At 43.4% G+C, this 13,856-nt stretch overlaps 1 protein-coding gene across 1 annotated transcript; it reads left to right on the top strand.

Annotated features, from left to right (window-relative positions):
* Positions 1-688: 688 nt before the first annotated feature.
* On the top strand, positions 689-12,654 carry LOC148401794 (dystroglycan 1-like). The gene is made up of 3 exons (XM_088368656.1): positions 689-999; positions 6,517-7,050; positions 8,928-12,654. Exons 2-3 carry the CDS (start codon positions 6,718-6,720, stop codon positions 11,238-11,240), a joined length of 2,646 nt encoding a protein of 881 aa, XP_088224782.1. The 5' UTR covers positions 689-999; positions 6,517-6,717; the 3' UTR covers positions 11,241-12,654.
* The last annotated feature ends 1,202 nt before the right edge of the window (positions 12,655-13,856 follow it).

The following is a 13,856-nucleotide window of genomic DNA, read 5'->3' as shown; positions in this document are numbered from 1 at the left end:
TTTCACTATTTTTGGGTCCAATATTACCGTTATATTATTTTGAAATTCTCATGTATAACAGAAATACGGCCGACTCGGAATCAGCACAAAAACTTTATGTAGCGTTTACTTGCATTTGAGATATTTTTTTTAAAGTTAACATTTGTTGACCAGTGTTACTGAAGGCAGTGGAGCATTAATTATTATTGTTGGTTTATTTTCACCTTCCAAAAATTATGATCCTAGACATGGAAAGTCACCAAACACCAATCCCGAACGCCACGCCCCGACTTAACCCTCGCAACCCTTACCTTAACCCTAACAACCCTAACCTTAACCCTAACAACCCTAACCTTAACCCTTCCATCCCCTTTAATACTAACAATAACAAGACTTTTTTTTTTTTTTAGAAAAGATGAAAAACTGAATCATAGGTTGAAATATGACTTGGTTGATGATTATTTTAGGATGGTGAGGACAAGAAGGTTCATCTCATTTTATAGTTATTGTGTTGAAACAGCTTCTAGATACGAATAAGATGCTTTGTATAATTAACCAGGTCTTCAGTGCGTCTCCGTCATTGTCTGTGACTACTGATGCGGTAAGGGAAACAGTGAAAGTGTGAAATGTTGGAAGTGAGTTTCACCTGAATGTTCAAGTTACCTCCAGAGAGGGAGGAGCCACTGCCGCCTGGCTCCTCAGTGGCCTCCTCAACCTGCCTGGTGCCCAGTAGGAGGACTGACGGACGGGGGGAGGCAGGCAGCCAGGCAGCCAGGGAGGGGTTGCCAGCGACCTCATCACGATACATAGCGGTGGGCCGTCTATTTATGAACCCAAGCGCGCACACATCATCAGCTGCTTCGCTGAGCCCACACATCATTGTGACCGCATACTGTCTATTCGTTTGCGGGGTAAACTCACTTTTGATGGCCATTTGGAAACCTCAGCGGCTCTTCGTACAGGCTCGATCGGGGAGGAGACATAACGGCGCGAGGTAGCTAACGTTAGCTCGCTAACAAGGTCAGTACACATTTTGCTTGTGCCACTCTTTTGCATGTCACACCTTGGAAAGAAAAATGCACACTTGTGGTTGTGTGTAGTGCATTTCGTTATCACGCTTAACAAAGCGCATTCTCCTTCAAACGGGAAGGATAAATGTGACATTGATCACGGTAATTGTTCTCTCGGTGTTAGCCTGCTAGTTAGCAACACTCGCGAGACAACGACCGCTCAGTTCGCTCCGCTCCACTTTGATGACGCTACCTCGGCCTTTTCTCCCCCACATTGCCCACGGACACGTATGTGAGGGGCAAAGCGGCACATTCGGCCGTCGCCTGGATGAGTTTGTACGCCGATGTGTGAGTCGGATGAAGGCAGCAGCGGCTTGCTGCTCTGCTCGCACCTCATCCTCTTAGAATAAAAACAGGTGCACGTCTGCTAGCCTCGGCCAGCTGCGGAACATATTCTGCATAAACGCTGGACCGCGTTCGCATTTTTTGCCCCAATTTGGACTCTATAACAACGTTCTCTCAAATAATGACGCACACGCAGCGCGTCACAACATCATCGGGAATTCAAATTTGGACATATGATTTATAAGAGGCCCGAAATGAGATTGTAGTCGGACCGAGGGCAAACGACACGGGCCTAGTATGAACACACTCTTGAGCCGGCATGCAAGAAAGGGAAACAAGTGAACCGATCTTACTGGAATTACTAAAAAAGAAGAAGTCAGAATGCAAAGTAGAATCACGCATTTTTCGAAAACAACTCCAAAACAGCGTTTGTTTTTACTAACCACTGGGCCTCCTTGGATATTATTACACGTTGAGGGATCATATTGTGAATTTTCGTAGATCTGTCCTGATTTTCTCCAAGTGTTCTTGATTCTCATGTTTGTATCTCCACAGCCCCCATTTGGGTCTGCGAGCTGCAGTTTGGGGGTTTAATCTAGTTAACAGGATGATTCATAATCACAGCTAGTTTTCAGATTAATGTTTAAAGGATTTCCCAGGATTTTGCCAGGCTGCGCATAACCATGGGGTCCTTTCCCAGAATATTCGTCTTATCGCCAAGCACTGGTGGTTTATCTTTTCTTTTTTTAACCTCATGCTCTATTACTTTGCTGGACAGTGTGGAGGAGCATGCGGGCTTGTCTTGTGGATGTTTGTTATTCAGCTCAGGCTCTTTGGAGAGGCTGCTGCATGTGCCACGTCAATTCAGTTGGCCCTGAGCGCCAACTGTGCATCCAAGATTTAATTATTTGTGATAGTTTTTAATTTTTAACTACCCTTTGAACGACATACAGCAAGAATGCCGCTGTGGTGTAACTGATTTGCTTCACCCCCCCACTCCCACTCGAGCAGGTCTTAAACCTAGAAGCTAATCTGCCACTGTTGTGTTTACCATACATCAAACTTGTCTGATGTTTATAATGAGATTTTAATAAGCATAGAATAAGAAGTAGATATTTATTCATGTGAGGTTTAGCTTTTCCCTGGGGACATTTTGGGCAACACTGCTAGCATGTTTTAATGCTGTTTTGCACGAAAGGTCCGGAGCTTAAGATTGTCATGGTGATAATGACGCACTATCTTAATATTATTTTTTTTAATGAGCTCATACAGGACTGCACAATTATGACCAAAATGATCATCTTGAAAGCTTCGTTATCAAATAAACTGACAAAGACAACAGTGAAGGACATTTTTGTGTAAATGTTTTTTCAATTAGCTATGGTTTATTGAAAAAACATTTATGTCTGCCGTTTACACCACTTATTAGGGCCCTTTCATGACATGGTTCAGCTGCATTAACGTAATGTTGTGTCCATAGGACAGCAGGCAATTGTTAGCTGTCCATCTGTTTCATTTACATTTTTGTTCTATTCCACATTAGTATATAAAGTTATAAAAGTGCAAATCAGCACTGCAAAATTGGGTGTGAGGATTTGTGGCTTGTGGTGGCTATTGCTCACTGTGAGTTAACAGGATGGAATCTAGGCCACATTGTGGAGCGCTTACTTTGATGCTCAGATTGTTTGCTGTGTGTGTGTGTTAATGGCCCGAGGTGAGGCGTAGTGCTCATTCGAAGTAAAACCAAGCCTATGGCCAAAACCTATTTTTATGCAAATGTGTTTGACATGAAAGAAAGAATTCAGACATGAATTCAACGAGAGGTTTAGATTCAGAACAAGCTTTTTGAAAATATTGGTTATTATATGTGTGGAGGAATGTCTTTTGTGTGTGTGTGTGTGTGTGTGTGTGTGTGTGTGTGTGTGTGTGTGTGTGTGTGTGTGTGTGTGTGTGTGTGTGTGTGTGTGTGTGCGTACATAATGACGGGGAATTTCCCTGAACTTGCTGTGCCATGACTGTGCTGTGCAACTTGCTGTGACACGCAAGGTTTTCCGGTTGTAGACCTGTTTGGACATGAGCAGAAAATGGTGGTCTCAATACTATCTGTTTAGCCCTCCAAAGAATGTGGGGCATTGTTTACTCTTTTTTTTCCCCATAGAAATAAATGAAATGCAGTTTTTTTTTTTATCTCGCACTATACAATCAATGTTGACTGTCAGATTTTTTTTTGTGTATCAGGGCGACCATTGCCTTATTTCCTCCTCTTGGAACCTCAGGGTAACAAGTCTTTGTAATTTGATCTATGACAAATGCCACACCTTGGCTTAACAATATCCTTGCTCAAGGAGAGAAGATTGTTTAACTTTGTGGGGTTGTTGGCACACTGATATACCTCCATTATTAGGATTTATTAAAAGAAAGGCAAATAAAGCTTATACTTTTTTTTTCTAGTGCTGAGTAGAAATAAAATCTCATTAAAATGCCATTTCCAGTTTTAATTTATTCCCCCCTTCACTTCACTCAAAGCAAATGAATGGTGACCTTATCCAAAGCAATTTTTGCTTTTGCTTTTACCTTCTGGAAATGGCTTCTGGAAATTTCTTATTATAGTTTTTTTTTTTTTCCAAGAATTAAGGTGCATTAACTTCCACAAGAAAATGAATGGGTTTTATTTGTGGGACAACACGACAATGCAAAATTGCTAATATAATAATGTGGATAGGCTTCTAGGAATAATTAGCCTAGCAAGCCAGACCCAATGCTCAACATCAAAGTCAAAGTCTCCTTTATTGTCAATCCCTCTGCATGTCAAGACACACAAAGAGATCGAAATAACGTTTCTCACTATCCCAGGGTGACAAGACAGAGTTCACAACGCACATACAAGTAAACAACACAGGAAAAATAAAACAAGATGATGAACATGTAAGAGTGATAGCACGCTAGCCGCTCCTGATGCACAGCAGAGTCCGGAAAGATGACAGTCAACCAGGCCACTGTGAACACGAGCACACAGCAGGCACGCACTGTCCGGTCCGTGGATCCTATCAGGCGAACGCAACCCATCTTGTCGTCCCACGAACGAACGTACGCCAGGAGAATGGAAGGCACGGCTGGGCGAGCTGGTTTGGCCGCAAGCCTGGCCCGACGTCTTCGCGCTGGCCCCTCTTCCGCTGCCTCGCAGACCCGCTGCCGACGCATCCCAACAATGCTCCAGGACGGAGCAGTCCGAGCTCACGACGCAGTCCAACCGGGGGAGGAAGAGCAGGCCAGTCCGGCGTCGCTCCATGACGAAGCAGTCCGAGCGCCCTTAATCTCTCCGCGCCAAAGTCCAGAACGCCATAGAACCCACTTCCGCCGATGTCGAGCAGAACATGCCCGCCGCACTAGTAGCACGACGTACCACCCGAGACGAACACACACAAAACTGCCGGACAAACTCTCAGTAAACAGTCACAAAACACCGAACGGGACAGAGAGTGGCCGCTGCGTGTGCACGCGCCGCCATCTTGATCCTACTCTTAGGCAGAGAAATCCTAACCTCACAACATTCAAAATAGTGTGTTAGGGATGGGAGTTTGTTTAATTCAGCTTTACACTCAGTTTTAAACAACCTTAAAACACATAGGGCCTTCTTTTTGTTCTGGGCGCAAGTCTAGCGCAGAGTGCAGTCTAACTGTACACATGGGTGGAGTTTGTTTTCTTTTATTATATTGTTAGAAGGAACATGAGTAGTTGTGGGTGTTGTCTGCCTTTCCCTGGGATAGAGTCAGAAGCAGTCCTGGAACCCTTGAGTTAGCATAAATTCCTGCAAGAATTTTTTTCAAACAAGCTATAAATCCCAGAAAAAAAATAAACACCGATCGGGTCTGGAACTGTTTTTGTTTTTTTTCTCCAGTGTTAGTGGTTGGGACAGCAAACGTTACATATTCAATGAGATTATTTACTGCCCAAAAAGAAACATTGCATGCAAGGAAACCAACTACGCAGCAGTTGAGTATTTTCCATGGCGCACGCCAACGTAATGACATCACGTCACCCACTCACACGCTTTCACACACGCGCTAAAAATACATTTCCGGGTTGACCGCATGTGCGTCGGCTCACCGCCAGACCTCACAAATGCCGTATACAAAGTATATTGAAACACTCACAAAGCAGCACAATTCTCAGCATGCTTCGATTCCACATTGGGCGATAGATTTTTTTTTTGTGCTGGCGCTGGGCAGTTATGGGCGATAAGCCCAGGTTCCCCGCACTGATGGCTGTGACGGAGGATGCCGCGGCCGGCAACACTCCTTGCTCTCATCCATCGTTTTGGGAATAAATACTTAACCATATTTATTACATATGTGACTGTGGGTGAATGTACGAATGTATGTGGCCCAAATCTATTGACCCTGTCGGAGACGTTCAAGTGATTCATTTGATCCCAATTATTCCCTTTTTTTATTCAAGTTATTTCCAACTTCAATTTTTTAAATATACTATGTTAATACGTATATATATATGTATATATGTATATATGTATGTATGTATATGTATGTATATGTATGTATATGGGTGTATATGTATGTATATATATATGTATGTGTATGTATATGTATATGTATGTTTTGTATGGTCCAGTCCAAGTTGTTTGAATGCCTCATGTGGTGTGTAACAGACCAATGTTCTTGAAAAAAAACACATCTAAGAACACAAATGCGATTTATTAATCTTTTTTGTATTCCTGTGCAGTTTTGTTCATTGTCCATTAAAAAATAACTTTGCTTCATTCACACTTTGTGTATTTTATTTGTAAAGTTAAGTTGTAAAGTTATGTCATACCTTTATTTGTATACTCCATTTTGCTCACTTTAGATTCATGCATTTTTGTTAACATTTAGATATAAAAAAAAAGTAAATGTAGAATTTCGTTGTCAACAAATTACCACCAAAAACTGTCTCGCACGCACGCATGCACAAAGGACCCCAAAACAGGTGTGGTAGACAGGTATGACATGTATGGATTCCCTGGTACTGGGAATTGGTATTGCACCGGTTCAAATGTGAAAGCTATTTATCCCTAATTATTTGCATATTATAATGATGCAGTCATGTTGTATGTTTGCACCAATGCTTTATTTTCATGTTTTTTCCTTCCCCCTCCGCAAAGTCATGTTTGTTTCTTCTCTTGTAGCTGCCTGGCATGGCCGCCTAACCAGCTGCCATAGACCTCTCTTGATGGATCCCAGAGGACAACAAAAGGAAGAACACAAGCAGTGAGCACAGCCAATAACAAGGGAATCTGACCCAAAGCGTATCATCTGACTGACTTCAGTGCATGTGGCCTCTTAAGTGGTTCCTAGGCATCTGTTAGGCAGCTCAAGGGCCTACTGCTATGCACTATAAAATGGGCGACATGGGCGGTGGGAAAGCCGGGATGTGCAGGACCACCTCGCTGGTAATGGGGCTTCTGATAGCCGCGGTCCTGGGTGCTGCATCGGAAGAGCAGGATGCACTGGTGGAGAGGTTCACCATTGAACTGGAGGCTTCCATGCAGTCTTCCGTGCTCCCCGAGATCCAGTCTGCTGCTGCAGCCATGGCAACGCCGGAGTCCTCTGTGAACGACGGAGGTGTGCAGACGGGCATCCCAGACTCCTCAGCCATTGTGGGCCAGGTGTTCCAGCTGAGGATTCCACCGGTACCTGAAAACGCCAGCTGTGATCTCCACGTAAGTGCACAGAGTATGAATTCAGTCTTGTTTAGACTTTGACTGATATGTTTTAGTCAGGAACAATACCAGTTATTGGTGAAGGAGACTGATGACCAATATTTGGAGGAAAGATATACATAGGATTGAATACAAGCTCATTAAACAGCTTTTCAGATTTTTTTTCTCTTGAGCAGTGGAAATTTTTGTTGTAAAATTAAAAAAATGCTGAGGACATCCTAGTCAACAAATGATTTTGGAGAATAATCTGTTACAATACTGTAAATCAGTATGAAAGCAAAGTGAGCCGTAGTGTACAACAATTATGCAAGCAAATCTGTGGCTTTACCATTTCAACATATCCAAATGAATGTTTCATGAAACATTACATATGGACTGCACTTCTTAACCTCTAAACTTATCTACATCAATAAATAAAATATCTGTATATAAAAAAATAAACACACCGATCTTCAGTCAGTAACATAACACGTTAAGTGTAGGTAAAATAAGATTATACTTCTTATGACGAACATACAAGCACATGAAGAGGAACATCATTTCATCCGTCTTGAATTTCATTCATGAAATCAGACGATGCAACATGATCCCGTAGACGTATTAATATTGTTAATACGCGACGGCTGACTATTTAGAAGGGTGCTTCTATTATCAAACCATTTGACTGGATGAAGTGTTTGATTGGTCAAAGCTGAGTGGCGTGTCCATTTATTTGCCTGCGTGTTCACAAACATCAGAGAAGCGTGAATCGAAGTCATCCTTTTTATTTGACATGGAAGCTACACATCAGTCGTGGTGGCTCACTCACACTTAAAAGCTCTGCAGCCATGACACTGTTTATTAGCCACACTGCTACGTGCAACAACATGATGGCAGCCTGAACAACACAAAATACACAACACAGTGATTTTTTTTTTTTTTTAAAACAACTATTAAACGTGTTAGATACTTCCCTCAATCTTTCATGGACGGAAAACCCATTGTAAATCATGTCCCCCTACCGAGGCAGACTTTAATTAGAGTGCTCTGAACTCCCAATGACTAGTCAATTGTTGCCTTTGCGATGAACAAATTGCCTTTTATCAAATTGCAATTATATTGCAAATGCAGTAACGGTTCATCCCTACTCTAGATTAAAATTTGTAATATGCACAGTAACAATACGCTAGCTCTGCACAGTGAAATTCATTCACAATTAGTCACCCTATCAGAGCCAAAATATCAAAAGTGATTTCTTATCGGCTGCCGGATTTAAAAAAAAAAAGGCCAATATTCATCAAAATTACGACTATTGGTGCTCATAATCACAAATGCAGCAATTATTCTGATTTAATTTTGCATTTGTGGAATAAAAATTAAGATTATTTATTGTGTTTACATTATTCTCTGGGCACTACCATATTATCCTACACTGCTCTTTTCTGTCACCTGGAAATGACGTCAGTGTGGCATCGGGCCCGCTTTGTGAACATGCTCAGCTGTTTTCAGGGTTTGGTCATGACGTTCAATTTCAGTCCACAGTAAAGGACAGAGCAGGCCGGAATGGAATTGATGCAAATGTCTCCCACTATTGCAATGATTATATCAACTTTTGACAAACGTTTGCAAGTTTTTTATGTGTATAAGAATGGTGTGTTGACTATGATGTCATTTGTTCCAAGCCACATTACATAGGGTATTCCCCTAAATTAGAGTGCAGTAGCATGGCGTGAGGCTTTTGCCACATTTGATTAATACAGTAAGTGGTAATAACTCTTACCCTGTGTCACATTGGTTAATAAGAAAATCGTGTATTTGTGTCTCCATATACGAAAAGTGGAATTAGCGCAATCATCGATCGGTTGAGTAATTGCATTGACTTTTTCTTTTTTCTTCAGCTTACTGAGATGGGGCAGACAGCTTTACCGCAATGGCTCTATTGGGACAAAGAGAGCTGCATTCTGAGAGGCCTGGCCCTAGAGCTAGATAAAGGTGTGTACCACATTGCTGTGTCTGGACAAGACACAAAGGACAAGACCGGCAACCGAGAGTTTCCCACAACGGTCTTTTCGATTGAAGTTTACCCCGAGGAGCGAGCAGACACCGAACCGTCCCTGCTCGCCCTGCAGTCTGATCTGAGTGGCTTGCAGCCTTTCACTTGTGGCCCCGAGGAGCCTGTCACGGTCCTCACTGTCATACTTGATGCCGACTTGACGAAGATGGTTGCAGAGCAGAGGGTCACTTTACTGACTGTAATGAGAAGATTCTCACATGTTCCCGTTGAGCACATGAGGGTCGTCCCTGTTGTCAACAACCGCTTATTTGACATGTCAGCCTTCATGGCGGGACCCGGGAATGCTAAGAAAGTGGTGGAGAATGGAGTTCTGCTGTCATGGAAACTCGGCTGTGCCCTTGACCAGGGCAACATTCCAGACATCAGCATTGTCCAATCGTCCGCAAAGGACGGAACCATGTCGGGCAGGCTGGCGTACCCGGTGGTTGGTTGGCACATCGCCAACAAAAAGCCTCACGCGGTGAAACGCGTCAAACGACAGTTGTACAACACCCCCACTCCGGTGCCCTCCCTGCTCCCTCCCACCACTTACCCAGAACCCCCGGTTCGTGTCGTCCCCAGCCCCACTTCACCCTCGATCGCCCCCGCAACAGACAACTCTGCGCCGCCTGTCCGCGGTCCTTTACCCCTTCCCGTCAAGCCCACCATGAGAGTCCGAGATCAGATAGCTCACACGCCCGTTTTGGGTCCGCCTCTACCCACCAGGGCTTTGGGATCGACAAGCACCATCCTCATCCAACCTACCATGACCAGACCTACATTTGTGGAAGCCACCGCTTTACCAACGCTACCAAGCACCACCAAAAAGCCCAAACCTTCGAGCACAAGGAAGCCCAAGAAGCCCAAAACGTCAACCCCGGCTCCCCGGGAACCCAAATCCACCACAGCGAAACCACCAAAGCGTACCACCTCGCTCCCCTTGGCTCCAGACCTCAATAGCATGCCAGAGATCCGCAACCCCATTGACCAGGTCAACGCGTGGGTGGGCACGTACTTTGAGCTGAAGATTCCTCCTGATACGTTCTTCGACAAAGAAGACGGCACAACCGATAAGTTGCGTTTGACTTTGAAGCATCCCCCCAGAGAGGCAGTCGGTGAAACTTCCTGGATTCAATTCAACAGCACCATCCAGCTTTTGTACGGACTTCCCGAGGAGCAGCACAAGGGCAAACACGAGTATTTCATGTTGGCTACAGATAAAGGGGGAAGGAGTGTTATGGATGCCTTTGAGGTTCAGGTCAACCACTGGTCAACGAACCATAAACCCTCAGTGGTTTTCGTCGCCCGTTTTCACGGCGACCCCAAAACTCTAAGCGGCGATATCCATAAAAAGATTCTTCTGACCAAAAAGTTAGCATATGCTCTTGGTGATCGCAATAGCAGCACAGTGACCCTACAAAGCATCACCAAGGGCTCCATCGTGGTTGAATGGACCAACAACAGCCTCCCGCAGGGTTCTTGTCCAAAGGAGCAGATCGCAGCTCTCAGCAACATCATTGCAGATCCGCAAGGGACACCCAAACCAGCCTTTACCAAGGCTATGGAGCCTGAATTTAAACCCATTAACATCTCCGTTCGCGGTGCCAACAAATGTCAAAGCTTCACTTTCATCCCACCGGGAGAGGTCCCGCCAATCCCCGATACCCCTCCCGTGACACCTTCACCTGGGACGGGGCGTAGAAGCAGCGACGACGTCTACCTGCACACGGTCATCCCCGCGGTCGTGGTGGCGGCCCTGCTTTTAATCGCCGGAATCATCGCCATGGTGTGCTACCGGAAGAAGCGCAGAGGGAAGATGACCATGGAGGAACAGGCCACCTTCATCAAAAAAGGAGTCCCTATCATATTTGCCGACGAGCTGGATGATTCCAAGTCCCCGCCGTCCTCCAGCATCCCTCTCATCCTTCAGGAGGAAAAGCCGCCGCTGCCTCCCCCGGAGTACCCCAACATGGCAGGTCCCCACAGCACACTGCTAAACCAGGATTTGTTGGAAGAGTATTCGGTGTACCAAGATGACGATCCCAACGCGCCTCCTTACCAGCCGCCGCCACCTTTCACCGTCCCCATCGAAGGCAAAGGATCCCGCCCTAAGAACATGACCTCCTACAGGTCACCGCCCCCTTACGTGCCTCCCTAACGTCCACTGGAGCTGTCCGTTTGGAATTCAGGTGCACTGTAGGGATGCTTGTTCAAAACTACTGCGGACATAACTCCACACACGGATTTCAATGAAATGCAGACAACCATGCGTATATTTTGACCATCATGAATAAGAATTCAGCGTTCTCCTTCTGGAACAGGCAAAATAGACACTTTGTAATTTCATTACTCGAGCTCACTCTCTTTGTTTGTCGCTTTTGACTCTTTCCAAATGCTTTGTTTTTCCGAGAAGAGTCAAGTTTGTCTCAACGATGTACTATTTCTATTGTATAGAAAATACTAGAGCAGGAGAGACTGAGGCCCATTGGGCCTTGAAGCAGACCCGTGGCTCTCCCTTGGCGTGCTGTTTGAGAGCCGAATCACTCGTATGTCGTAGTTTGGTTTGCCAAGATTTTTGAGGGGAATTTAACATCACAAGCTAAACTGAAAGGATATGCACACACAAAAATAAAACCAATCCCTTTTCATTCTTGCTTTTATTGACAATAATGACTTCTTGCACCACACTTCAACAAAATTGACCAATCACGTCAAATGAGAAGCAAATTGTATTTCTGAGTATCTAAATTAGTCACAAAATAATTACACATTATTTTTCTTAGTATTATTTTTGTGCCACTTAACTTGCCGTCTGAGATGTTTTGTGTTGTTGCCATGGTGTCGACTGGCTGTCGAGTCAACAATGAATGCTTCACTGCAGGGTAACATGAGCATGTTACACTCAGTAGAAGAAGTTTGTTAGGCTTAACACAATACCGTTTTTTTGTTTTGTTTTAAACACATTTTTTGGGGGGGCATTTACTGGCTTAGGTGTTTTGAGTTGCACCCAATCTTTTTGCAACGTAAAATGCGAGTGTTGCTTGTGAGTCGTTAACCCTCCATGGCGATGACGTGTCAAAGTTGGGCGTACAGTGTGAAACGTGATAACTGGACTTGTGAGCAGTGTGGAGTGGACACTTGCATTCAGTTGATGGGGAGCAGAGAACACCGCTGTGCTCTGCTTTTCCTCTCGGTGTCACACATGGGGATGTAAATAATTGTGTGCCTGTGAAATTAAAGAACTCCATCATGTTCGTGTTTTTACCAGTCAACCTAGTTGGGAAGCGAAGGGTCACAGTGGGGAAATGATTTTATTTTTTAATTGTATGCTTAGATTTATGATCACTATCATCATAATGAACTTTATAGTGTGCAAAAACGTTTACCTGCCCATCACAAAGAAATAGTATCATCTGAATATGATTGCAACATATGTGAATTATGTACAATTCATATCTGATAGCACCATTAGAAAAAAAATCTAATGTTTTTACTGAGTTTTTGATACAGTCTTAAACTTGTTTTATGAAGGTATATTAATAAAATGTAATACAATTTGTAAAGCCTCAAAATTGTCTACTGTCACTCTTTGTGGATGTTATTTTTCTTTTTGTTGAATCGTACATATTTTCACTGCATTCATGATGTCAAACCATGACATGACTTCTTTCCAGACTACAGTCAAGCCCAAAATTATTCATACCCAATAATTTTGGTCTTAACTGCCTATCTGGAAGATAAAATTACACCTTGCAGATGCCTCAACAAGATGAATACGTGCTCATCAGCCCGCTTGTTAAATGAGCTTACTTACAGCCCCCTTGGTACGTCCACCAGTCAATTTGAATTTTCTATTTTTTGCCCCTTGACTGAGTATGTGATCGTTTCTGCTCTCATTTACCCGGCTCTTATTATTACACCTGGATATTACACTGGCTAATTAGTAATTATGAAGTGGGTTGGGTTTCATATTGAATGGTCTGCAATTAAGTATGACCAAACAGACACCAAACAGGCTGTGGGCTAGGGGCTTATTTACAAATGATGTTGACACTGGATGCAAATGATAATGGATGCAAATAGACAAAATGATTGGCCTTTCACCCCTTTGTGCACAACATAGACCTTAATTGGCTCAATGCTCGTTAAATTTGTGTTAACGTTCATGATCAAAGTGCAGCAGCCAGTAATTAACTGGTAGAATGAATTCCAATACACACTGGATGTTTACATATTTGTAATTAAACCATTTTATATGGACTGGGTTGGCCCGTAAAAAGGAAAAATCTACCTGAAATGTGTGCCCTTTAATAATGCATTGATTTTATTATATATTTTTTTAACCCCCCACACTTTTGAATAAGCAGGCATATATTGCCAGTTATCATTTTCTATGAAAAATAAAACAGTTGGGTAAAAAGAAAAAAAAAGTGGTGCCTTGTGATACCAGTGATGGTACTTGTGAGAAACAAGTTTTTTTGCTGATAATCACAAAATTCATAGTCTGTATGTAGTGTGAACTCAACACTTTAGTGGGTTCCAGCGGATCCTTAATCAAAAGGCATTGAATCTCTGGATCTAACAAGAAGGCCAAAATTGGCATTAAAACGTTCTAAATCTCTTTTTGAAAAGTACAAGTGAAAAACCCAATTTGATTAAAACTGTGGAGAGCATATATCAGAATATGTACCATATCGTGGGTGCCAAAGACCTTTACAAAAGCCTAACATTCTCTCCAGTCTAAAATTGCTTAATTTGCTGCATTGTAGCCAAG

The sequence above is a fragment of the Syngnathus floridae genome, chromosome 2, assembly GCF_059516105.1.
Source record: "Syngnathus floridae isolate MCC-2025c chromosome 2, RoL_Sflo_1.0, whole genome shotgun sequence".
Taxonomy (NCBI): Eukaryota; Metazoa; Chordata; class Actinopteri; order Syngnathiformes; family Syngnathidae; genus Syngnathus; species Syngnathus floridae.
The sequence above is the reverse complement of the archived record's forward strand: the minus strand, read 5'-3'. Positions and strand labels throughout refer to the sequence as shown.

Bases quoted from the DNA above. Each gene is read 5' to 3' on its own strand.
- LOC148401794 (XM_088368656.1), top strand. From the start codon at position 6,718: ATGCACTATAAAATGGGCGACATGGGCGGTGGGAAAGCCGGGATGTGC. The intron at 7,051-8,927 runs GTAAGTGCACAG...TTTTTTCTTCAG, and splicing joins ACGCCAGCTGTGATCTCCAC to CTTACTGAGATGGGGCAGAC.